Raw genomic sequence first — 25115 nt, forward strand, 5'->3', positions numbered from 1 at the left:
CATTTGCACATGGGGGGAGCACAGGGAGAAGAAAAGCCCGTCTGCATCTGCAGCTGCACAACTGGACCACTTCCTGTGTCCCAGATGCAACAACACATGTCTCTCCCCTATTCAGGCTAAACAAGTAGACAAACTAATGCTTGAGAGCACTACATGTGAAAAGGATCTAGGAGTCTTGGTTGACCACAAACTTGACATGAGCCAACAGTGTGACGCGGCAGCTAAAAAAGCCAATGCAATTCTGGGCTGCATCAATAGGAGTATAGCATCTAGATCAAGGGAAGTAATAGTGCCACTGTATTCTGCTCTGGTCAGACCTCACCTGGAGTACTGTGTCCAGCTCTGGGCACCACAGTTCAAGAAGGACACTGACAAACTGGAACGTGTCCAGAGGAGGGCAACCAAAATGGTCAAAGGCCTGGAAACGATGCCTTATGAGGAACGGCTAAGGGAGCTGGGCATGTTTAGCCTGGAGAAGAGGAGGTTAAGGGGTGATATGATAGCCATGTTCAAATATATAAAAGGATGTCACATAGAGGAGGGAGAAAGGTTGTTTTCTGCTGCTCCAGAGAAGCGGACACGGAGCAATGGATCCAAACTACAAGAAAGAAGATTCCACCTAAACATTAGGAAGAACTTCCTGACAGTAAGAGCTGTTCGACAGTGGAATTTGCTGCCAAGGAGTGTGGTGGAGTCTCCTTCTTTGGAGGTCTTTAAGCAGAGGCTTGACAACCATATGTCAAGAGTGCTCTGATGGTGTTTCCTGCTTGGCAGGGGGTTGGACTCGATGGCCCTTGTGGTCTCTTCCAACTCTATGATTCTATGATTCTAATGTGAAAGCAAATTTCAGAACTACCCTCAGGAAATGCTAAAGCAAGGATAAAAGACTCCTCCCAACCTTTTCGGACAAATGAGGAGGGATTATCAGTCATTGGGTGCCTTGTACTACTACTAACAGAGGACATGGAACACATAAAATCCTTTCTGGCTCACTAGTAAAATTCTGTTATATACACATACATATCTATCATCTACCTACCTACCAACATACCCAGATATATATACACACCCCTGGTTCTCGTTTGGAGGAGTGAGAGACGGAGGCACTTCCTGGCCCTGACAGCCTCCAAGTGTAAGTTGACTTCGCCCTTCTATTCACCGCGCGAGGAGGGCCGTCCCGGAGTTGCCGCTGCCAAGGAGGCCAGAAAGAGCAGAGGCCATGCTGGGTCAGGGCAACCGGTCCTTCTATGTTTGGAGCGGGAGGAAGGGCCATCTTGGATTAGGGCAATTTTGTGCCTGTCTGTTATATACACATACATATATCTATCATCTATCTATCTATCTATCTCTATCATCTACCTACCTACCTAGATATATATACACACCCCTGGTTCTCGTTTGGAGGAGGAGTGAGGGACGGAGGCACTTTACTGACAGAATGGCACTTCCCTCGCACCTCCTTTCCTCCCAGGAGCTCCTCCTTCCACAACAACCCTGCCAGGCTGGCCTCTTGCATGTCGCCCCCTTTCCAGCAGGCGAAGCTGCAGGGGCCACTCACTTCCTGGCCCTCCAGAAATGGAGGAGGCCTTTGACCCTTGATGAACCTGAGAGGAGCCTTGAGGGGGGCAGAGAGGGGCTCTTGCCCCTTCCCAGACTTTTCCTCCATCCATTTATTACTACTATTCATTAGGCCTCGCGGGGCTCTGGCACCCGGCACAGTTATGCTAAAGAATTTCAAACCCTAACAATTTAAAACAGATAGATGGATAATTGATAGGTAGGTGATCTATAGATATATGGCAGCTGCCGGATGCCCCCCTTGTTTGGGCCTGTGATGGACAGCAGAGCCAGGCCAGTCAGCGGATTAACTCCCTCAGAAATTTCCTGGAGTCTCGCTCTGATTGGCTGCCAAGCCAGCGGGGGGCGGAGCCAGCCCTTTTGGCGGGAAAATGCAAGGCGGTTTTTCTGAGGGATGGTCTGAGGGGGGAGCTTGGAGGGGAAGGTGGGGAGGAGAGGAAGAGGAGTCAGGCGGGAGTTCAAGGGGAGAAGCTGGGGGGAGGGAAGGGAGACCCCCAAGGAGGGCTGAGGGGACCCCCTGGGTGTGGGGGGCGGACTGAGAGGGGGAGCGGAGGGAGACCCCAAGAAGGAGGGCTGAGGGGACCCCCTGGGTGTGGGGGGCGGAGGGAGACCCCCAAGAAGGAGGGCTGAGGGGACCCCCTGGGTGTGGGGGGCGGACTGAGAGGGGGAGCGGAGGGAGACCCCAAGAAGGAGGGCTGAGGGGACCCCCTGGGTGTGGGGGGCGGAGGGAGACCCCCAAGAAGGAGGGCTGAGGGGACCCCCTGGGTGTCTGACTGAGAGGGGGGAGCGGAGGGAGACCCCAAGAAGGAGGGCTGAGGGGACCCCTGGGTGTGGGGGGCGGACTGAGAGGGGGGAGCAGAGGGAGACCCCCAAGAAGGAGGGCTGAGGGGACCCCCTGGGTGTCTGAGAGGGGGGAGCGGAGGGAGACCCCCAAGAAGGAGGGCTGAGGGGACCCCCTGGGGGTGGGGGGCGGACTGAGAGGGGGAGCGGAGGGAGACCCCCAAGAAGGAGGGCTGAGGGGACCCCCTGGGTGTGGGGGGCGGAGGGAGACCCCAAGAAGGAGGGCTGAGGGGACCCCCTGGGTGTGGGGGGCGGACTGAGAGGGGGGGTGGAGGGAGACCCCCAAGAAGGAGGGCTGAGGGGACCCCCTGGGTGTGGGGGGCGGACTGGGAGGGGGGAAAGGGCCCCCCAAGTCTGACTCCAGAGCCCGGAAGAAGCCAAGCTGGGCCTGCCAGCCTCTTATTTCACTATTTAGTATCAATTTGGCTCTCTGATTTCAACATTTTGCCTCAACACCCCTAAGAATATTTTTTCTGTAGTTTTTTTCATGGAGCTCCAAGAGATGTTGTCAAAGACCTTTTCCATGTCTATCAGCATCAAAATGGCTTTTTTATCTGCTCTTGCTTCTAAATATTCTAAAATATCAAGTATGTTTCTCATTTTATTGTTCATGTATCTGCCTGGTAAGAAGCCAGCCTGATCTCTGTGTATTATTTCATTCAATACTTTTTTTTAATCTGTTGGCTAGGATGTTAGCAAATATTTTATAATTGTTATTGAACAATGATTTAGGTCTATAATTTTTGAATAGTGTTGGATCTGCTCCTTGTTTGGGTATCAGTGTGATAAATGCTTCTTCCCATGATTTTGGTATTCTTCCTTCCTTTAAAATTCCGTTTAGTACTGTTTCATTGGTTCTGATAATATATCTTCTAACTTCTTATGAAATGCCACCGATAATCCATCCGTACCTGGGGACTTTCCTATCTTTGCTCTTGAGATTGCTGCACCTCCATCATCGCTGTTGGTACATTTAGTTGTTCTATTTTCCAATCTGCTATTGGCGGGAGTCTATTTTGTGCTATGTGTCTTTCCATTTCCTCCTCTTGGTCTTCTTCTGCACGGTAAAACTTCTTATAGTAATTTAATTTTTCTTTGCATATTTCTTTAGGATCTTCAATTATTTTTCATTTCTCTATTACTCTCTCTTCTTATTTTTTCTTTAATTGCCATGCAAGTAGCCTACCTGATTTTTTGGAACCACTGGAGAGGTATAGAAATGGGGCTTCTGTTGGGAAGGGGCTGCCCCATTTGTGCTTCTCCAGGGGCAGGAGAATCCCTGCAGGGCCTCTGAGGCTGCCTTTCCTTCTTCCTCTCTCCCAGGACCCTCCAGCTCGTTCTGGCTCCTTGTCTCCTCAGGAAAGATAAAAGGGACGGATTCTGCAAACCTAGTGAGAATGGAAGGGGGAAGATGGACGGATGACCTGGTCAGGTTGTCTCCTGCGTCCCTCCTCTCAACCTCTGAGCGTTCCCTCCCAAGGAGCTCTGAGAGATCTGGTGAGTCCCATGGGAGGGGAGATGGGGACCTGGATGGATGGAGCCAGAGAGGAATTGGGGTGGGGTGGGGAGGCAGGCGGATGGAGATGGAGAAGGGGAGCACCTTTTTGGGCTCCCCCACCTGCCTGCCTGCCTGCCTGCGCCTTTGTCATCTGCAGGCAATTTGAGCCAGGAATAGATCACAGCTCCCCGCCCAACGCGATGAATTGGCAGCTCTAAATGTCTAAAACCAGTTCTGTGATCTGAATGCCCTGCCAATGTCAGAAAACTCACTGATCCTGCTTTGCAGTTTGAATGCAGATGGGGCCTCTGTGTGTTGTCTTTTCCTTTTTGGAATAACTTCTTATTTGCTTTTAAAAACAAGGATCATAGGACTAATAAATGATACAAATATGAAGACTAAGTCTTTGCATGCCATTTGCATATCAAAAATAGCAGAATAAATTTGCAGGAATATCTAGTAACATATGGTTCATCATTAGTGGTCGGTGTATGAGTTCTGGGTTCATGAATTGGTTTGAACTGAGTTATAGTCACGTTTCCTCTTCTGTTGCTAATGAAAAAATACAGAGTTGGTCTCCTCATGGACATGGGAGGGGAGTTCAAAGTGAAGAAAGTGATTTACATATAAATTTAAATTTAGACCGACTAGATTGTGGCAACAACTGATGGGGAGTGTTCAGGTGAAGGTGTTGCTGTTTGTTTCACAGACGAGACGTGGACGTTCGATACATACCTGTATGTGATGAACTTCAACTCTTTGGCTGGAGACCAACAGCGTCTGGGATTCTAACATCCAGACGGTGAACCCAGAATGGAGGGATATCAACTGTTTCCTCTGTGAATGTTCTGCGTCTAGCCATGCCTTTTAAAACAGTGACCAGGCTTCTCTGAACCACCCAGGCCTTCTTAAATGCCGGCTTCAGAGTTTTTAGGGAAGTTGATGTAAATTCAGTCAGGCGTGTTGTTTTTGCTTCTGTTTGCATTTGATTGACCAAAGAGATGACTGACCTTGGAGACGGAGTGGATTCCAGGATTGAGCCAGAACAAAATCCATTCCAGATAAAAGCCAAGCAATATGTCAGTAAATACCGGCCAAAAAAGGCAGTGAAAACTATAGAGAGGCCCCACATCTAACTATTTTTAGTTCTTCCTCTATCACAGGCATTCATTAACTTGGTTCAATGATCTGGAGCTCCATTTCCTCCTGAGGCTCTAATTCGCTTCTCTCTTCATTGCAGATGGAGATGAACTGGAAGGGAAGAACAAGGGGGACCACAACAGAATCCACATAGCGGAGAAGTCATATAAACATTCGGAGTGTGGAGAGAACATCCGTCAGAGCTCCCAGGACACCTCCCGTCAAAGAAAGAGCTTCGTTCAGAGGGATAGCCTCACTGCACACAAAAGAGGACAGAGCAGGAAGAAATTGTATCAGTGCAGAGAATGTGGAAAAAGCTTTAATCAAAGCACACATTTCACTTCCCATCAAAGAATTCATACCGGGGAGAAACCCTATCAGTGCTTGGAATGTGGGAAGAGCTTCAGTCTCAGACACCATCTCACTTCCCATCAAAGAACGCATACAGGAGAAAAACCCTATCAGTGCTTGGAATGTGGGAAGAGCTTTAATCAAAGCACACATCTCACTTCCCATCGCAGAATTCATACAGGGGAGAAACCCTATCAGTGCTTGGAATGTGGGAAGAGCTTTAATCAAAGCACACATCTCACTTCCCATCAAAGAATTCATACCGGGGACAAACCCTATCATTGTCTGGAATGCGGAAAGAGCTTCAGTCTCAGGCACCATCTCACTTCCCATCGCAGAATTCATACAGGGGAGAAACCCTATCAGTGCTTTGAATGCGGGAAGAGCTTCAGGGAGGGGGCCAGCCTCACTTTGCATCAAAGAATTCATAGAGGGCAGAAACCGTATCACTGCTTGGAATGTGGAAAGAGCTTCAATCGGAAGGTGAATCTCACTTACCATCAAAGAACTCATACAGGGGAGAAACCCTATCAGTGCTTGCAATGTGGAAAGAGCTTCACTGATAGCTCCAGTCTCACTTCCCATCACAGAATTCATACAGGAGAAAAACCCTATCAGTGCTTGGAATGTGGAAAGAGCTTTAATCAAAGCAGCTCTCTCACTTCCCATCGCAGAATTCATACAGGGGAGAAACCCTATCAATGCTTTGAATGCGGGAAGAGCTTCAGGGAGGGGGCCAGCCTCACTTCCCATCAAAGAATTCATACCGGGGAGAAACCCTATCAGTGCTTGGTATGTGGAAAGAGCTTTAATCAAAGCACCAATCTCACTTCACATCAAAGAATTCATACAGGTGAGAAACCCTATCAGTGCATGGAATGTGGAAAGAGCTTCACTCATAGCTCCCATCTCACTTGCCATCAAAGAATTCATACAGAGGGGAAACCAAAAAAGAGAAATAAAACAAAAAATATTAAACAATCCTTACAAAATACAATTGTATAGAAAAGAGAAAGGGGGGATATAAACTAAAAATACTGTTTATGCCATTTGTATCATATATATCATATCATTCGTCAACCCATAGAAAGGCAGGCTCCCCCACTTCTCCCCTGCGTGACCCCCTCTTCTCCCCGTCTCCCACCCTGAGAGATCCTTCCTTCCCTGCTTTCCTTGCAGGTCCCTTGCACCTCCAACTCTCCTCTTCCTATGTGTGTCCTCCTAAATTCAAAATAAAGGAATCTTAATATGAAATATTAAAAATATAAAAAACACACAAAAAAAATAGATGATACCCTTCCCATCTGGCTGGGTTTCCCCAGTCACTCGGCAGCTTCCAACAAAATATTAAAATACAGTAATGCATCAAATATTAAAAGCTTCCCTAAACAGGGCTGCCTTCAGATGTCTTCTTAAAGTCTGGTAGTTGTTTTTTCCTTTGACATCTGCTGGGAGGGTGTTCCACAGGGCAGGCACTGAAAAGAAAACTCCCATCTCTGTCTGAAAATCATCTGTAGCAACAATTATTCATAATTTGCACTCCAGAATAAACCCAGCTGTATTTAGCATACAGTGGTGTAGTGGTTAAGAGCGGTAGATTCGTAATCTGGGGAACCGGGTTCGTGTCTCCGCTCCTCCACATGCAGCTGCTGGGTGACCTTGGGCCAGTCACACTTCTCTGAAGTCTCTCAGCCCCACTCACCTCACAGAGTGTTTGTTGTGGGGGAGGAAGGGAAAGGAGAATGTTGGCCGCTTTGAGACTCCTTCGGGTAGTCATAAAGCGGGATATCAAATCCAAACTCTTCTTCTTCTTCTCCTCTTCACCAAGATGACACATTCCCTTCATCTCCCTCCCTAGCCCAGCTTTCAAATCTTAACCACTCAGACAGTGCAATATGACTCTTATAATGATCGTCTAATAATCCAAATTAGTATTTCTCCAGCTTCTAGGTCCAGTTTCTATAAAGCCTTTGAAAAACTGTTCCAACAAATCTCAGCCAAGTCACAATCCAAAATTATGGTCTCTTTGAATGTTCATCCAATCCTGCTTCCTCTTCTTTCTTCTTTTCCTAATCTTTGGACATTTTAATCCACTGGGGATGGGGAAGCAGGCATCTTAATTCCCTTTCCTCAAACGAGATCATAGCTTGTGTTGTTCACCGTTTCCGGAGTTCATGAGATCCGCAGAGACGTGGGAACCCATCCTGACCCGTTGGAAACGGTTTGATAGAAAATTTAATATCCACCTGCACAAACATGGTGGAAGTCCCAGGTCTAATAGTTTGGGCACCAATCTATGCGGAAGAATAGTATTAAATGCAGAACTAAAGTCTACAAATAACAATCTCGCATAGTTCCCTTTCTTCTCCAAATGAGTCAGGACAGCATGTAAAGCCATTGCCACAGCATCCTCCATGGATCTCTTTGCCTTTTTCAAAACATTTCATTATAATGGGTGTCAATGCCACAGGGCAAAAATCATTCAGACTATCTTTGGGTTTTTTGGCAGGGGTAGAGAATCAGAGAGTCGGAAGAGACCACAAGGGTCATCGAGTCCAACCCCCTGCCAAGCAGGAAACACCATCAGAGCACTCCTGACATATGGTTGTCAAGCCTCTGCTTAAAGACCTCCAAAGAAGGTGACTCCACCACACTCCTTGGCAGCATATTCCACTGTCAAACAGCTCTTACTTCTTCCTAATGTTTAGGTGGAATCTTCTTTCTTGTAGTTTGGATCCATTGCTCCGTGTCCGCTTCTCTGGAGCAGCAGAAAACAACCTTTCTCCCTCCTCTATATGACATCCTTTTATATATTTGAACATGGCTGTCATATCACCCCTTAACCTCCTCTTCTCCAGGCTAAACATGCCCAGCTCCCTTAGCCGTTCCTCATAAGGCATCGTTTCCAGGCCTTTGACCATTTTGGTTGCCCTCCTCTGGACACGTTCCAGTTTGTCAGTGTCCTTCTTGAACTGTGGTGCCCAGAATGATGGGAGCGGATTTCAGACAGGGTGGAACGGCGGCTTGGGCCAGAGACTGGTTAAAAATCTTCATAAATATGCCTGCCAGTTGGTCCGAACAATCTCCTAGCACCCTGCCAGCCACCCCATCCGGGCCCATAGCCTTCCTCGTGTTTACCTCCTTTAATATTCACCTCCTTCTTCCACCCTGACAGCATTTCCTGCAGGTAGTGAGGCCAATAGCTCTGCCATCCCTGTTGGAGCCACTGTTGGTGTCACCTCAAATTGGGCAAAGAAGGTCTTCAACTCTCCCACCAAGGAAGCAGTACTCTCTACCACTGATGTATTTCTTGATTTATAACCAGTCAGATGTTGAACTCCCTGCCACATTTATCTAGTATCATGATTTCTCAGATGGTCCTCAATTTTTCCTCTGTACTTAGAATCATAGAATCATAGAATCATAGAGTTGGAAGAGACCACAAGGGCCATCGAGTCCAACCCCCTGCCAAGCAGGAAACACCATCAGAGCACTCCTGACATATGGTTGTCAAGCCTCTGCTTAAAGACCTCCAAAGAAGGAGACTCCACCACACTCCTTGGCAGCAAATTCCACTGTCGAACAGCTCTTACTGTCAGGAAGTTCTTCCTAATGTTTAGGTGGAATCTTCTTTCTTGTAGTTTGGATCCATTGCTCCGTGTCCGCTTCTCTGGAGCAGCAGAAAACAACCTTTCTCCCTCCTCTATGTGACATCCTTTTATATATTTGAACATGGCTATCATATCACCCCTTAACCTCCTCTTCTCCAGGCTAAACATGCCCAGCTCCCTTAGCCGTTCCTCATAAGGCATCATTTCCAGGCCTTTGACCATTTTGGTTGCCCTCCTCTGGACACGTTCCAGTTTGTCAGTGTCCTTCTTGAACTGTGGTGCCCAGAACTGGACACAGTACTCCAGGTGAGGTCTGACCAGAGCAGAATACAGTGGCACTATTACTTCCCTTGATCTAGATGCTATACTCCTATTGATGCAGCCCAGAATTGCATTGGCTTTTTTAGCTGCCGCGTCACACTGTTGGCTCATGTCAAGTTTGTGGTCAACCAAGACTCCTAGATCCTTTTCACATGTACTGCTCTCAAGCCAGGTGTCCCCCATCTTGTATTTGCGCCTCTCATTTTTTTTGCCCAAGTGCAATACTTTACATTTCTCCCTGTTAAAATTCATCTTGTTTGTTTTGGCCCAGTTCTCTAATCTGTCAAGGTCGTTTTGAAGTGTGATCCTGTCCTCTGGGACGTTAGCCACCCCTCCCAGTTTGGTGTCATCTGCAAATTTGATCAGGATGCCCTTGAGTCCATCATCCAAGTCGTTGATAAAGATGTTGAATAAGACAGGGCCCAAGACAGATCCCTGTGGCACCCCACTAGTCACTCTTCTCCAGGATGAAGAGGAACCATTGATGAGCACCCTTTGGGTTCGGTCAGTCAGCCAGTTACAAATCCACTGAGTGGTAGCATAGTCAAGACCGCATTTTACCAGCTTCTTTACAAGAATATCATGGGGCACCTTGTCAAATGCCTTGCTGAAATCAAGGTAGGCTACATCCACTGCGTTCCCTTCATCTACCAGGCTTGTAATTCTGTCAAAAAACGAGATCAGGTTAGTCTGACATGACTTATTTTTCAGAAATCCATGCTGACTATTGGTGATCACAGCATTCCTTTCCAGGTGCTCACAGACTGTTTGCTTAATGATCTGCTCCAGAATCTTCCCTGGTATTGATGTCAGACTGACTGGGCGGTAATTATTTGGGTCCTCTCTTTTCCCCTTTTTGAAAATAGGGACAACATTTGCCCTCCTCCAGTCTGCCGGGACTTCGCCTGTTCTCCAGGAATTCTCAAAGATGACTGCCAGTGGTTCTGAAATCACATCTGCCAGTTCTTTTAATACTCTTGGATGCAGTTCATCTGGCCCTGGAGACTTGAATACATCTAGACTAGCCAAGTATTCTTGTACTATCTCCTTAGTTATTCTGGGCTGTGTTTCCTCTGCTGAATCATTTGCTCCGAGACATCTTGTCAGGCCCACAGATCACTGCTTCTGTTCCCCTCAGTAGGGAATCCCCTATCACCACTACACGCCTCCTCTTAGGTTTGGTCGGGGTTCTTCCGTGAGCTGTCCGTTCCAAGGTCGCCTGCACATTCCCTGAGGACTGACTTTGCTGCTCGCCTTCATATACCTGATCGACTGTAATGAGGGAGAGATCCTCAAATGGAGTCTGCTCTTCGTCTTCCATGCTAGGGGAAAGGACCTCAAAGCGATTGCGTATTTCTAAACAATCAGAGCGAACCCTGGGCCTCCTACTTCTTTGAGTCACGTTTCTCCATATACTTCACTTTTGCTTTCCTGATACCCCACTTCAAGTTCGCTCTTTCTATACCATACGGTACCCGGTCCCCAGTTCTAAAAGCAGAGTTTCTGGCCTTCAAGAATCTCCTAACCTCTCCCGTCATCCAGGGCTTCCTATTCGGATACAACTTAACATACCTTTCCCTGGTGAATTTCCTGTGCTGAATCTAAGACCGTTGATGTAGACGTTTCTAGATCTTGATGGTCGAACATATTCCAATCGGTCTCCTGGAAACAGTCCTGCAACTGCTGAGAGGCTCCCTCAGGCCACACCGTAACCATCCGTGTTTGTAGCTGGCCTTGTTTCCTGAGGGGTGTGTACACTGGTGTCAGAAGCAGGGACACATGATCTGAACCACCGAGGTGCGCCTCATATGCCCGTCCAATGTTCGTATACACCTTGTCAAGAGTACTTTCTCCCCTTAATCCACACTCAGTGGGCTGATGGGATTTTGGGAGTGCTGCCCTCACATCTGTGTGAGTGAAGTCCCCCACAATAATCCGCACTGCCTCCGGGTATCTGCTCAATTTAGCATTGATGTTTTCATGCATACTACTCATGGCCCTGCAGGCATTTGCAGAAGGTGCTAGATAAGAAAGCTGCAGAGATAGTGCAGGATAGTGCGCACCCCGGAAATGATCTCTTTCAGCTTCTGCCTTCTGGAAGAAGGTACAGGGATATAAAGACTAGGACTAGCCGCCTGAAAAACAGTTTCTATACAAATGCGATTTTGGTTTTAAATGCAGTGTAAGGTACTCTTTGGGAGTATATTGTATTTAATTATGGGGTATCAGAGTTTTTAGGGGGCTAACCAGGTTGAGATAGCAGACTTGTTGGTTTTTGAATGTCTGGTGTACATTTTTTCAATATCGTTCTGTATGGGACAATGACAATAAAGATTATCGTATTGTATTGAGACTCATCCGGAAAGCGCCATTTCATGTTCCTTTCCCCATTTGCCAGGAGCCTGAGCTCCATTTGGGGTCCCTCCTTCCGCTCCCCAAGGTTCCTCCAAGGCCTTGGGGAAGGAAACTGAGGCAGGCTCTGCTTGCTCCCCAGGGCCCTGCAGGGGATTGGGGGGGGGGCTGTGTCTTCCTCTGGCCATGGCACCCCCAGGAAGCCTTGAAAGAAAGGCAGGATACCCTCAGCAGAGAACAGCTCCCTCTCTTTCTTGTCTGGGCTGGACTGGGAGGACCCCAGTTCAGCCAGTTCCCTAGAGTTCCCCCACTGCCTCCAGAGACCCGCAGGGATCAGCAGTGGGAGCGACCTCTCCTGTTCAACTGCTGCCTGAGGGGGAGGAACAGATGTCTTGGCCCATTTGTGGGGCAAGTGAGGGCCATCCAGAAAGGGCTCCTGGGGCCAGAAGGGGAGTCTCCAGTCTTGTCTGGGGAAGAGTCCCCCTTTCCCCTAGGCCTGCAGGTGGAGCCCTTCTGCTTGCGCTGACTCTTGGGGTGACCAAGGATGCTGCTCCGGGGGTCAAACTCACCTGAGGGAACCCTCCACCTTTCAGGTGATAAAGCCCTTCTAATTACTATTACTACTACTATTACTACTACTGTTATTCTTCTCCTTCTTGGGCCTCTGAGACAGAGAGGACCTTTCCCTCCTGGCCCCCTTCGCAGAAACGGCGGATCCCCCAAGGCCGCTTGCCTGGCGTCTCCCAATGGGGAGGCCTCCTCCGTGGGGCCAACATGGCAAGGAGAGAGGCTGCCCTGCGGAGGCCAAGCCATCATGGCAGGAAGGCGGCTGAGGACCAAAGGTGCCGCCCTCCTTCATCCGGGAGGAGAGACCCCGAGAGTGTGGGACCCCCGAGGCCCACAGGGGAGCCATGGCATCTCTGGGAGCGGCTGGGGCCTCTGGAAGAAACAAAATGGCGTTCCCTCCTATTTCGGAAAAGGGCAGGAAACCCCTTCTCCTGGCCCTGCCGCTTCCATGCGCTCCTCCTGGGCCTGCCTGGCCATGGGGGGGGGAATCCAGCTGCCCCAAATAATGAGGGGGGAGATAAACAGGAAGAGAAGGAAGGAGAAATGAAGGAGAAGCTGTGAGGGGGAGCAGCCATGAGGGAAACTCAGGGGGAAAACTCCCTCAGGAAACCGGGCGAAGGAGAGGAGGAGACCCAGGAGAATCTGAAAGGGGATTGGCCAGCTGTCCAATGGAGAGGCTTCTGATTGGTCCAGCCCTGCTCTGGGGTGGGAAATGGGGCCTCCTGCCTCCATGTGGTTCTGGGAGCCCAGTAGGAACTGGTTTTCTGCCAGGAAACACGGGGAAAGGATGGCAGGGGTCCCTCTTGCTCTGAACTGGAGTCTGGTACCCTCTCTCCACCATCCTGGTCTTATAATAATAATAATAATAATTTATTATTTATACCCCGCCCATCTGGCTGGGCCTCCCCAGCCACTCTGGGCGGCTTCCATAGAAAGCAAAAATACAGTAAAATGTCACACGTTAAAAACTTCCCTGAACAGGGCTGCCTTAAGATGTCTTCTGAATGTCAGGTAGTTGTTTATCGCTTTGACATCTGCTGGAGGGGCGTTCCACAGGGCGGGCGCCACTACCGAGAAGGCCCTCTGCCTGGTTCCCTGTAGCTTTGCTTCTCGCAATGAGGGAACCGCCAGAAGGCCCTCGGCGCTGGACCTCAGCGTCTGGGCAGAATAATGGGGGTGGAGACGCTCCTTCAGGTATACTGGACCGAGGCCGTTTAGGGCTTTAAAGGTCAGCACCAACACTTTGAATTGTGCTCGGAAACGTACTGGGAGCCAATGTAGGTCTTTCAAGACCGGTGTTATATGGTCTCGGCGGCTGCCCCCAGTCACCAGTCTAGCTGCCGCATTCTGGATTAGTTGTAGTTTCCGAGTCGCCTTCAAAGGTAGCCCCACATAGAGTGCATTGCAGTAGTCCAAGCGGGAGATAACCAGAGCATGAACCACTCTGGCGAGACAGTCCGTAGGCAGATAGGGTCTCAGCCTACGTACCAGATGGAGCTGGTAAACAGCTGCCCTGGACACAGATTTGACTTGTGCCTCCATGGACAGCTGTGAGTCCAAAATGACTCCCAGGCTGCGCACCTGGTCCTTCAGGGGCACAGTTACCCCATTCAGGACCAGGAAATCCTCCACACCTGCCCGCCTCCTGTCCCCCAAAAACAGTACTTCTGTCTTGTCAGGATTCAACCTCAATCTGTTAGCCGCCATCCATCCTCCAACCGCCTCCAGACACTCACACAGGACCTTCACCGCCTTCACTGGTTCTGATTTAAAAGAGAGGTAGAGCTGGGTATCATCCGCATACTGATGAACACCCAGCCCAAACCTCCTGATGATCTCTCCCAGTGGCTGCATGTAAATGTTGAAAAGCATGGGGGAGAGGACAGAACCCTGAGGCACCCCACAAGTGAGAGCCCAGGGGTCTGAACACTCATCCCCCACCACCACTTTCTGAACACGGCCCAGGAGGAAGGAGCGGAAGCACTGTATGACAGTGCCCCCAGCTCCCAGCCCCTCAAGACGGTCCAGAAGGATGTTATGGTCGATGGTATCAAACGTCGCTGAGAGATCCAGCAGAACTAGGAAACAGCTCTCACCTTTGTCTCTAGCCCGCCGGAGATCATCAACCAGTGCGACCAAGGCAGTTTCAGTCCCATGATGAGGCCTGAATCCCGACTGGAAGGGATCCAAATGGTCCGCTTCTTCCAGGCGTGCCTGGAGTTGTTCGGCAACCTCCCGCTCAATCACCTTGCCCAAGAATGGAAGATTTGAGACTGGGCGATAGTTGGCTATCGTGGCCGCATCTAAAGATGCTTCCCCTTTCTTTTTCATGCGCCCCCCTCCTGCCCCCCCCCCCCCGGTCGCGTGTGCGTTTCCTTCCTCGCCTGGGACTCTTCCTCCTCCGTCTCTCTTCCTGGGATGAGAAGCGGCTGCAGAAGCAGAAAAACCCGTATTTTCGGGAGGGGAGGGGGTCTCCTGGCTGGGAAGCCGCCCCTCCCCCCCCCCCCCCGAGCTGGAGGGTGTTTTTGGAGGGGTGTCTGGAGGGAGCCATTTCTGAGCCCACGGCACCTCCCGCCACTAGGCAGCCTTCGCCTCTTCTCCCTCCCAGCCTTTCCTCGGGATCCAGGAGCCTCGATGCTGGGGGAGGGGGAGAGCCAAGCTAACCCCCCATGGACCCCCCCCCCGTCTCCCTTGCAGTTAGTCTGGTGGGATGTGGGCTCCTTGGGGCAGAGGGAGGGAAGGGGGGCAGCCCCTAGAGCGCAGGCGCAGAAGCAGGAAAACTGAAGGCAGGGAGAGGGAGGGGAGGACTCGGCTTGCCAAGGGTTAAAAGGAGCAGAGCGGGATTGCTAGAGAGGGCAGGAAGTGAAGGGGGAGGGGCAAGGTCCTCCATGGCTAAATATCCCCTCCCCCATCCGTTCCTGCAGGGAGAGAGGAGGCTGCTTTCTTCTTTCTCCTTTGCAAAAGCCCCTCCTGGACTCGGGTGAGTCTCCTCTCTCTTCCCCCTGAGGGTGCAATGGGGAGAAGGGGGTCCCAGGGGGGCAGGGAGGGGGCATGGGGGTCCCTTTTCAGATCATGCCTGGTGGGGGGAGACACCCAAGTCGGGAGCAGAGGGTCCTCCCTCGTCCTCTCTGCCAAGCCAGGGAGGGGCCGAGTTTGCAGGAAATATGCAGCTCTGTTCTTCCTTGGGATCCAGATGCTGCCTTCATTTTGGGGAGGGGGCTTTGGGTCAAGGAAATAAACCCCCTTCAGAGGGAGGGATAAGTCACTTTTGTGAACAGAGGCTGCAGCCAGATGAGAACATTCCCACATGGGGGGAGCACAGGGAGAAGAAAAGCCCTTCTGCATCTGCATCTGCAGCAGCACAACTGGACCACTTCCTCTGTCCCAGATGCAACAACACATGTCTCTCCCCTGTCGGTCTCCACACCCACAGCTGGCGCTCTTACCTTCCAACAACTGGATCTCACTCCCAAAGACACACTCTTCCATGGTCTCCTAAGACAGATGGATGCCAACCAACCAACCATTCCCTCCCCTCCCCCTCCTGGTGTCCCTTGAAGTTGGCTTGAGGGCAGGGGGAGGGTCCACCCCACCAGATGAAGAGAGAGGAAAATGGGAATGCTTGCAAAGGTTTACTTGAAGATGAGTGCTGCGTAGATAATAAAATTATTGTTTTATGGAGTTGCCCCACTTACACAAAGATTAATACCCATCATTAAAATACACAACAAAATTGTTACAGAAAAGAACAGAGCAATGTGTAGAAAAATATCATCTTTATGCTCCCTTTTTCTCTTAGGGTCCAGTGTGCTTTGAAGACGTAGCTGTTCCTTTCACAGAGGAGGACTGGGCTTTGCTGGATCCTGACCAGAGAGCTCTGCAGAAGGAAGTCAAGGAGGAGAATCGTGGGATCGTGGCCTCTCTGGTAAGGCTCCCTGCTGGATCATAAGATCAGTTTTGAAATTCCATACAGATCTCTGTAGGACAAACCTCCTCTATTTTGAGGGAGCCCAATAGCGCCACCTGCAGCATCTGAGATGTTAACACACCCACAACTCTCAATAGGAGATGTATCTCCTGTTCTGTCTGGGAATATTCTTCCACCAGTCCTGCCTTTTCCAACCATGAGGAGGCTGGTCTGAGCTGCCCAGGCCTTCTTCAGTGTAGGCTTCAGAGATATTAAGGACATGGAGGTACATCCTGTCTAATTCTCTTTTTCCCTTTCTGCATCTGTCTGTTTTTGGTTGAGCTAAGAAATGACTGAGCTTGGAGATGGAGCGGATTCCACGACTGAGCCAAATTAAATCCATTCCTGGAACGAGCCAGGCTTTTTGAATCTCTGGGTCCCATAAATAAGTTAGATAATACCAGCCAAAAAAGGCAGTAACTCCCTTCCCTTCTTCCTCTTTCACAAACATTCATTTGCATTGTTCAATCATTTCAGGCTCAATTTCTTCCTCAGGCTAGGATTATTATTATTATTATTATTATTATTATTATTAATGATATCAGGAAACTTGATGAGGAATTAAGGGGAAAGACAGTGTTGACCCAGAGTAGTTACAAAATTAATGTTCTCTCCCCAAGTGCCACTGACCCTCCTCCAAAGAGAGCTTCTCTAAGAAAGCACAAGCAAAAATTACTCATTTTTACGTGAATAAGGAAAATGAGGAGGTGGCTAAGAAACAGCAGGAGCCAGATCCTATTACTGACCTTATAGGATCTCTCAGCAGCTCTGAGGATGAGCAGAAAGAGGTTTGGGGCCCAGGCAGCTCAACTGCTAAGTCATCTCTGGCACTGAGACCAGGAGCTCAAGCGACTCAAGGCCAAATTCAGGCTAAACAGGTAGAGGAACTAATCTGAAAGAAAAATTCAAAATTAAAGCAAGTATAAAAGACTGCTACTCCCAAACTTCTGGGACCAAAGAGGGATTATCAGTCACTGGGCGGCTTGTAGTACTAAGAGAGGACATGGAACACTTAAAATCCTTTTTGGCTGACTGTAATAAAATTCTTACACATCCTGATAGATACTTGTAAACCCTTCTGAATAAAATCTAGCAGAGTCTGTGGCACCAGATAATGCAACAAAATCTCTTTCCCTACCATTAAAAATAGATCAATAAGGGAGGTTTGATTCGTCCACATGGCAAAAGGAGGTCTAAAAGTACAAAGAAGAGCAAAATGTTAAAAATTGAAAAATAGTGCAATATTAAAAAGTTGACTTGAAAAAGCTTTTTAACCTACTTGAAAGTATCTCTTGCTCTGGGTTTGCTCTGGGAGCGGGTTTTCATAAAAAAGAATTGGAAATGGGTGCTGTCTCAAAATAAGCTACTTCTCTCAAGCTACCATAAGCCTTTGGGAATCTTGTCACAAGAGGAGCGTAAAGTTTGTGAAGATGGTGTATAAGCACAGAGAATATCTAAGGAGGAGTGGTGTATCAGTCTCAAGATTATTCCAAAATGGGGCATCACCAGCTCCTCTGCTTCGACATTCAGCAACACCTCCAAAAAGTCCTCAATCCAAGGCGGACTATTGTCCTTTAGTTGACATATACTCTGCAGGTGACAATCCTGACTAGCCAGCTGACCTGGACCCCAAGGAACCCCATAACTCAGACAGCCCTGGGTCCTTGCACTTGAGAAATCTAGGGAAGGACCTACTTGACAGAACTGAAAAGAATTGATTGCATGTCTTCTGTGCTCTGCCATAAGTAGCCCAGAATGAAATATTCTCCAGATTTGACCTCTGACGTTTCTGCCTAATGAGTTTGAAGAAGGAACACAAGGGCTGATGCAAGTAGAACTTGACCCTTTGTGCTCCAGATCCAGCCCACCAGATATTCCAGCATGAGTTGAATTTATGGGCTGAAAAGCCACCTCCCCCCACCAGCAGGTTAATGAACCCTCTTTCCTACCAATTGGAGATGAAAAGCTTCCCCAAAGATTTGGTCCCCATGCAAGAGGCAAATATGGCCACAACACCTGCCTGGCTTGCAATGAGAGAGCTCAAAGATTGTGAACTGGGCTCTGCATACAAAGAACCCAGCATGCAGGCACCTACAATACATGTACTGTGGTACCTTGGGTTCCATACGCTTCAGGTTACAGACTCCGTGAACCCAGAAATAGTGCTTCAGGTTAAGAACTTTGCTTCAGGGTGAGAACAGAAATTGTGCTCCATCGGCACAGTGGCAGCAGGAGGCCCCATTAGCTAAAGTGGTGCTTCAGGTTAAGAACAGTTTCAGGTTAAGTACGGACCTCTAGAACGAATTAAGTACTTAACCTGAGGTACCACTGTAATAGCTACTCTGCTCTTTTCTGCCCATGCTCTGGGGTTGCAGTTTTCAGGCTTGGGGACAGGAAGGTGACTGGTTTTTGCACCAAGTTCTGTCCATAAGCCCCACTGAGTACAATGGGATCTGCTCTAAGGTCATTACTGTGCAGAACGTGTCAGCCTTACGAAGTGGGGTGAGGAGCAAACAGAGGAATTGAAACCACTGGAGAGGTTTAGAAATGGGGCTTCTGTTGGGAAGGGGCTGCCCCATTTGTGCTTCTCCAGGGGCAGGAGAATATCTAGGGCAGGAGAATCCCTGCAGGGCCTCTGAGGCTCCCTTTGCTTCTTCTTCTCTCCCAGGACCCTGCAGCTTCTTTTGGCTCCTCGACTCTTCAGGAAGGATGAGTGAGACGGATCCTGTCAAGCTAGAGGAGATGGAAGAGGGAAGATGGACGGATGACCTAGTCAGGTTGTCTCCTGCATCCCTCCCCACAACCTCTGAGCATTCCCTCCCGGGGACCTCCGAGAGATCTGGTGAGTTCCAGGAGAGTGGAGAAGGGGACGTAGAGGGATGAAGCCGGAGAGGAATTGGGGCTTCCTCAGCTAGGGGTGGGGGGAGGCAGGCAGGCGGATGGAGATGGAGAAGGGGAGCACCTTTTCGGGCTCCCCCACCTGCCTGCCTGCCTGCCTCCTCCTTTGTCATCTGCAGGCAATTTGAGCTAGGAATACAGCACAGCTCCCCGCCTATGCGATGTATTGGCAGCTCAAAATGTCTAAAACCAGTTCTGTGATCTGAATGCCCTACCAATTTCAGACACTGATCCATCACGCAGCACTGGACCCCTTAAAGCACGGGTGTCAAACACAAGGCCCGCATGCCGAATCCGGCCCGCCAGACCTCGTCATGTGGCCCATGTAGCCGCCGCCGGCCGCCAGCCTTCACCTTTTATTCTCGCTTTTTTTTTGACACAAGAAAGCCGCCTCTTCAGCGCATGCGCGGCAGCCTACAAGCCAGAGAACGCCTGTCCTCTAGCGGCGCCAGCCATTCTACACAGGAAACCTCCTCTTTACATGCATTCAGGAAACCTCCACTTGTTTTTATATTGAGCGCATGCCATCCTGTGATGTGACAGATCCAAAGGCTGCCTGAACAACCGGCCCTTTGAGGGTGACCAAACTGCTGATGCGGCCCCCTGATGAATTTGAGTTTGACACCCCTGCCGTAAAGGAACCTGATCCTGCTGTGCAGTGTGAACTCAGATGGGGCCTCCGTGTGTTGCCCTTTTCTCTTCTTTTTGTATAACTTTTATTAACTTTATAAAACAAGGAAGATAGGAATAATAGATGATACAAATATGTAGGCTGAGCCTGTATATCTCAAACATAGCAGAATAAATTTGCAGGAGTATCTATAACATATAGTTCATCATTAGTGGTCAGTGTATGAGTCCTGGGTCCATGAATTGCTTTCAACTGAAACAAAAAAAGGGGAAACAGGAGACTGAAGCTCTTGTGGCCGTTGTGCTTAGATTAAGTGAGTAATAGTCATTTTTCCTCTTCTGTTACCAACGAAACAATACAGAGTTGGTCTTATCATGAAAATGGGAGGGGGGGTTCAAAGTGAAGAAAGAGATTTACGTATAAATTTAAATATTTTCCTGTTTTAATTTTTTTAAATTATTATTTTTTTATTGGTTTTCACATATTACTTTACAATACAGATGTACCAAAGCCAACACCATTTCCTCCCCATCCCCCCATACATTTACATTTCTATTTCCTCAGTCCATCATATTATCCTTTTCTCCCTCTTCCCACTTCCCTCCGCCCCCACTGGATTTCCTCCACATTATACAATTTACAATAATCTTTGCATTCTACAACCTTCTCAAATCATCTTCATATTCTTATTATCTTTCCTTACTAATTTTTCTTCCATCCAGTACTTCACATTTTAATCTAGGCATATTAGCGTATCTTTTCTTGAGCAATATTTTGCCATATATTCATCAAAACATTTCCACTCCTTTTTAAATTTTTGATTCGACTGATTTCTTCTTATAGCAGTTAATTGCATCTGCAGAAAACAGCAGCAGGAGACTTTTTCAGGTGGTTCACAATTTAGCGGAACCACCTGCTACATCGGGGCCCAGTACGGGCCACATGATCTCCTGCAATGATTTTGCAAAGTTTTTTTCAGATAAAATCGCTCAGATTCGGGAAGAAGTAGACTCCACCGTGGGAGCAGGGCCGGGGTGGGAGAGTGCTAGAGTTCTGTCTAGTCAAGTTGAGTGGGATCAATTCCAATCTGTAACCTCCGAGGATGTGGACAGGCTGCTTGGACGAGTGAAGCCAACCACCTGTCTCCTGGATCCTTGCCCATCCTGGCTTATAAAAGCTAGCCGGGAAGGACTGGGCGATGGGCTTCGTGGGGTGGTGAATGCTTCCCTCCGTGAGGGATCCTTCCCAGACCCGCTGAAAGAGGCGGTTATTAAACCGCTTCTTAAAAAACCATCTTTAGATGCAGCCACGATGGCCAATTATCGCCCAGTCTTAAATCTTCCATTCTTGGGCAAGGTGATTGAGCCGGTGGTTGCTGAACAACTCCAGGCATGCCTGGAAGAAGCGGACCATTTGGATCCCTTCCAGTCGGGATTCAGGCCTCATCATGGGACTGAAACTGCCTTGGTCGCACTGGTTGATGATCTCCGGCGGGCTAGGGACAAAGGTGAGAGCTGTTTCCTAGTTCTGCTGGATCTCTCAGCGACGTTTGATACCATCGACCATAACATCCTTCTGGACCGTCTTGAGGGGCTGGGAGCTGGGGGCACTGTCATACAGTGCTTCCGCTCCTTCCTCCTGGGCCGTGTTCAGAAAGTGGTGGTGGGGGATGAGTGTTCAGACCCCTGGGCTCTCACTTGTGGGGTGCCTCAGGGTTCTGTCCTCTCCCCCATGCTTTTCAACATTTACATGCAGCCACTGGGAGAGATCATCAGGAGGTTTGGGCTGGGTGTTCATCAGTATGCGGATGATACCCAGCTCTACCTCTCTTTTAAATCAGAACCAGTGAAGGCGGTGAAGGTCCTGTGTGAGTGTCTGGAGGCGGTTGGAGGATGGATGGCGGCTAACAGATTGAGGTTGAATCCTGACAAGACAGAAGTACTGTTTTTGGGGGACAGGAGGCGGGCAGGTGTGGAGGATTCCCTGGTCCTGAATGGGGTAACTGTGCCCCTGAAGGACCAGGTGCGCAGCCTGGGAGTCATTTTGGACTCACAGCTGTCCATGGAGGCACAGGTCAAATCTGTATCCAGGGCAGCTGTTTACCAGCTCCATCTGGTACGTAGGCTGAGACCCTATCTGCCTGCAGACTGTCTCGCCAGAGTGGTACATGCTCTGGTTATCTCCCGCTTGGACTGTTTGCATACATATATGTATGCGCTCTACGTGGGGCTACCTTTGAAGGTGACCCGGAAACTACAACTAATCCAGAATGCGGCAGCTAGACTGGTGACTGGGAGCGGCCGCCAAGACCATATAACACCGGTCTTGAAAGACCTACATTGGCTCCCAGTACGTTTCCGAGCACAATTCAAAGTGTTGGTACTGACCTTTAAAGCCCTAAACGGCCTCGGTCCAGTATATCTGAAGGAGCGTCTCCTCCCCCATCGTTCTGCCCGGACACGGAGGTCCAGCTCCGAGGGCCTTCTGGCGGTTCCCTCACTGCGAGAGGCCAAGTTACAGGGAACAAGGCAGAGGGCCTTCTCGATAGTGGCGCCCGCCCTGTGGAACGCCCTCCCATCAGATGTCAAAGCGATAAACATCTACCTGACATTCAGAAGACATCTGAAGGCAGCCCTGTTCAGGGAAGTTTTTAATATGTGAAATTTTAGTGTATCTTTCATCTTGTTGGAAGCCGCCCAGAGTGGCTGGGGAAACCCAGCCAGATGGGCGGGGTACAAATAAATTATTATTATTATTATTATTATTATTATTATTATTATTATTATTATTATTATTACCACTTCCCTCCGCCCCCACTCGATTTCCTCCACATTATAAAATTTGCAATAATCTTTGCATTCTACAACCTTCTCAAATCATCTTCATATTCTTATTATCTTTCCTTACTAATTTTTCTTCCATCCAGTACTTCACATTTTAATCTAGGCCTATTAGCGTATCTTTCCTTGAGCAATATTTTGCCATATATTCATCAAAACATTTCCACTTGGTTGTCAAGCCTCTGCTTAAAGACCTCCAAAGAAGGAGACTCCACCACACTCCTTGGCAGCAAATTCCACTGTCGAACAGCTCTGTCAGGAAGTTCTTCCTAATGTTTAGGTGGAATCTTCTTTCTTGTAGTTTGGATCCATTTCTTCTTATAGCAGTTAATTTTGCCCGAATTAAATATTCATTTAGTTTACAAATCCATTCCTCCTTTGTGTGTATAGTTTGTGACTTCCACCGAGCAGCAATCACTATTCTAGCAGCTGTACTTGTGGAATGTAATGGCGTCCGCCACACTTTCCTGTGCGAACTCTCCCTGCCAACTGTGAGCCTTAAGCTGTCTTCCTGGCTCCAAGCCGAGTTTTGCAGCAGCGGTCGTGCCTTGGGTGGGTGATAAATCCAAGGCTGTACGCAGGCTTCTTGCTCATCTAAGAAGTCTTTAATCATTGTACAGAAAAACATCATAAATCAACCCGGAGATCGAGTGGACATCTCCTCGGCTCGACAGCTAAAAACGAAAGTAACTCGCACACAAAGAAAGATTCCCGTATGTGAACAAAACCACACCTCAGAATGTGAGACGTCACACAGAACTGTTTAACCTTGTAAGTTCTGATTCTCCTCACAGTACTTGCATATAGAAAAATCCCCCCCCCCCCCGTGGTATCTCTTCATCTCTCAATCCAAGGAGATATGTCTCTGGTTTCTTTGTTTTTGATATTTTCAACATCTTCTTTAGTTCTTCGTGTACTACTATCCCAAATTTCTTAATTTCCTCACACCTCCACCACATACGTATTGTTCCTATTTCTCCACCACATCTCCAACAGAGGTTGGATTTCAATTTGTATATCTTTGCCAGCTTAACTGGCATTAAGTACCTCCTATAGAACATCTTTACAAAATGTTCTTTAATTGTATATGAGGCAGTAAATCGTATATCCTCTCGCCAGTTTCTCCCATTGCTCTAGATAGATAGTATGTCCGAGATCCTGAGACCATTTAATCATCGTTTCTTTCACTTCTTCCTCCATCAATTCCCAGTCCAATAAAAGATTATAGGTTTTGGATAACAATTGTTGTTCTTTATCACTGTGACTTTAAATTTCGAATCTTCTTTTGCAAATCCTTTCTTTTGATCCGAGTTGAATATACTTCTAAGTTGTATATATTGCCACCTGTCAATTAAAATTTGGACCAACCAGATTGAAATAACTTCTGATGGGGAGTGTTCAGGTGAAGATGTTGCTGTTTGTTTCACAGACAAGGCGTGGACGTTGCTGGATCCTGACCAGAGAGCTCAGCATAAAGAGGTCAAGGAGGAGAATCGTGGGATCGTGGACTCTCTCAGTAAGGATCCCTGTTGGATCATAATATAAGTTGTGATTGCAGATGGAGTGGATTCCATGATCATGCCAGAACAAAATCTATCCCAGATAAAAGCCAAGAAATATCTCAGTTAATACCAGAAAACAAAAACAATAAAACCTATAGTAAGGCCTCACATCTAATTCTCTTCAGTTCTTCCTCTATCACAAGCATTCATTAACATTGTTCAATAATCTGGAGTTCCCATTTCCTCCTGAGACTCTAATTAGCTTCTCTCCTTATTGCAGATGGTGATAAATTAGAAGGGAAGAACAAGGGGGAGCACAACAGAATCCACATAGTGGAGAAGTCATATAAATATTCAGAGTGTGGAGAGAAGATCCGTCAGAGCTCCCATGACACCTCCCGTCAAAGAAAGAGCTTCATTCGAAGGAATAGCCTCACTTCACACGAAAGAACACAGAGTAGGGAGAAATCGTATCAGTGCTTGGAGTGTGGAAAGAACTTCAATCGGAAGGATAGTCTCACTTCCCATCAAAGAATTCATACAGGGGAGAAACCTTATCACTGCTTGGAATGTGGAAAGAGCTTTCGTCTGAGTGGTGATCTGACTTCCCATCAAAGAGTTCACACAGGGGAAAAACCCTATCAGTGCTTGGAATGTGGAAAGAGCTTTCGTAAGAGTGGTGATCTGACTTTCCATCAAAGAATTCATACAGGGGAGAAACCCTATATGTGCTTGGAATGTGGGAAAAGCTTCCGCGAGGGCCACAAGCTCACTTCCCATCAAAGAATTCATACAGGGGAGAAACCCTATCAGTGCTTGGAATGCGGAAAGAGCTTCAGTCAAAGTGCCACACTCTCTTCCCATCACAGAATTCATACAGGGGAGAAACCCTATCAGTGCTCAGAATGTGGGAAGCGCTTCAGTCAGGAGGGGAATCTCACTTCTCATCAAAGAATTCATACAGGGGAAAAACCCTATCAGTGCTTCGAATGTGGAAAGGGCTTCAGTCGGAAGGATAG

General features: G+C 48.3%; 3 protein-coding genes across 6 annotated transcripts in view; 2 read left to right on the plus strand and 1 right to left on the minus strand.

Annotated features, from left to right (window-relative positions):
* LOC128409548 (zinc finger protein OZF-like) overlaps positions 1-25115 on the minus strand; it is a 317248-nt gene that overhangs the window by 131219 nt on the left and 160914 nt on the right. The window contains exon 1 of one of the 2 annotated variants that reach the window (XM_053380116.1): positions 16972-17213. The exons of the other annotated variant lie outside the window; for it this stretch is intronic. The gene's annotated coding sequence lies outside the window, so the exon portion shown is untranslated. Of the gene's footprint in view, positions 1-16971; positions 17214-25115 lie in introns of those variants that run through there. 2 annotated transcript variants of the gene reach the window in all.
* Positions 2914-6661, plus strand: LOC128409552 (zinc finger protein 501-like). The gene is made up of 2 exons (XM_053380139.1): positions 2914-3915; positions 5157-6661. The coding sequence occupies exons 1-2, from the start codon at positions 3816-3818 to the stop codon at positions 6410-6412; spliced, it is 1356 nt and encodes a 451-aa protein (XP_053236114.1). The 5' UTR covers positions 2914-3815; the 3' UTR covers positions 6413-6661.
* The window catches only part of LOC128409531 (zinc finger protein 420-like), a 35847-nt gene continuing 25871 nt past the window's right edge, over positions 15140-25115 (plus strand). For all 3 annotated transcript variants that reach the window (XM_053380068.1, XM_053380070.1, XM_053380069.1), the window contains exons 1-3: positions 15140-15238; positions 16058-16183; positions 18894-19067. In XM_053380068.1, the coding sequence (XP_053236043.1) occupies positions 18935-19067 (133 nt within the window). In that variant the 5' untranslated portion in view covers positions 15140-15238; positions 16058-16183; positions 18894-18934. The remainder of the gene's footprint in view (positions 15239-16057; positions 16184-18893; positions 19068-25115) is intronic.

This window comes from Podarcis raffonei, chromosome 2, assembly GCF_027172205.1.
Source record: "Podarcis raffonei isolate rPodRaf1 chromosome 2, rPodRaf1.pri, whole genome shotgun sequence".
Lineage (NCBI taxonomy): Eukaryota > Metazoa > Chordata > Lepidosauria > Squamata > Lacertidae > Podarcis > Podarcis raffonei.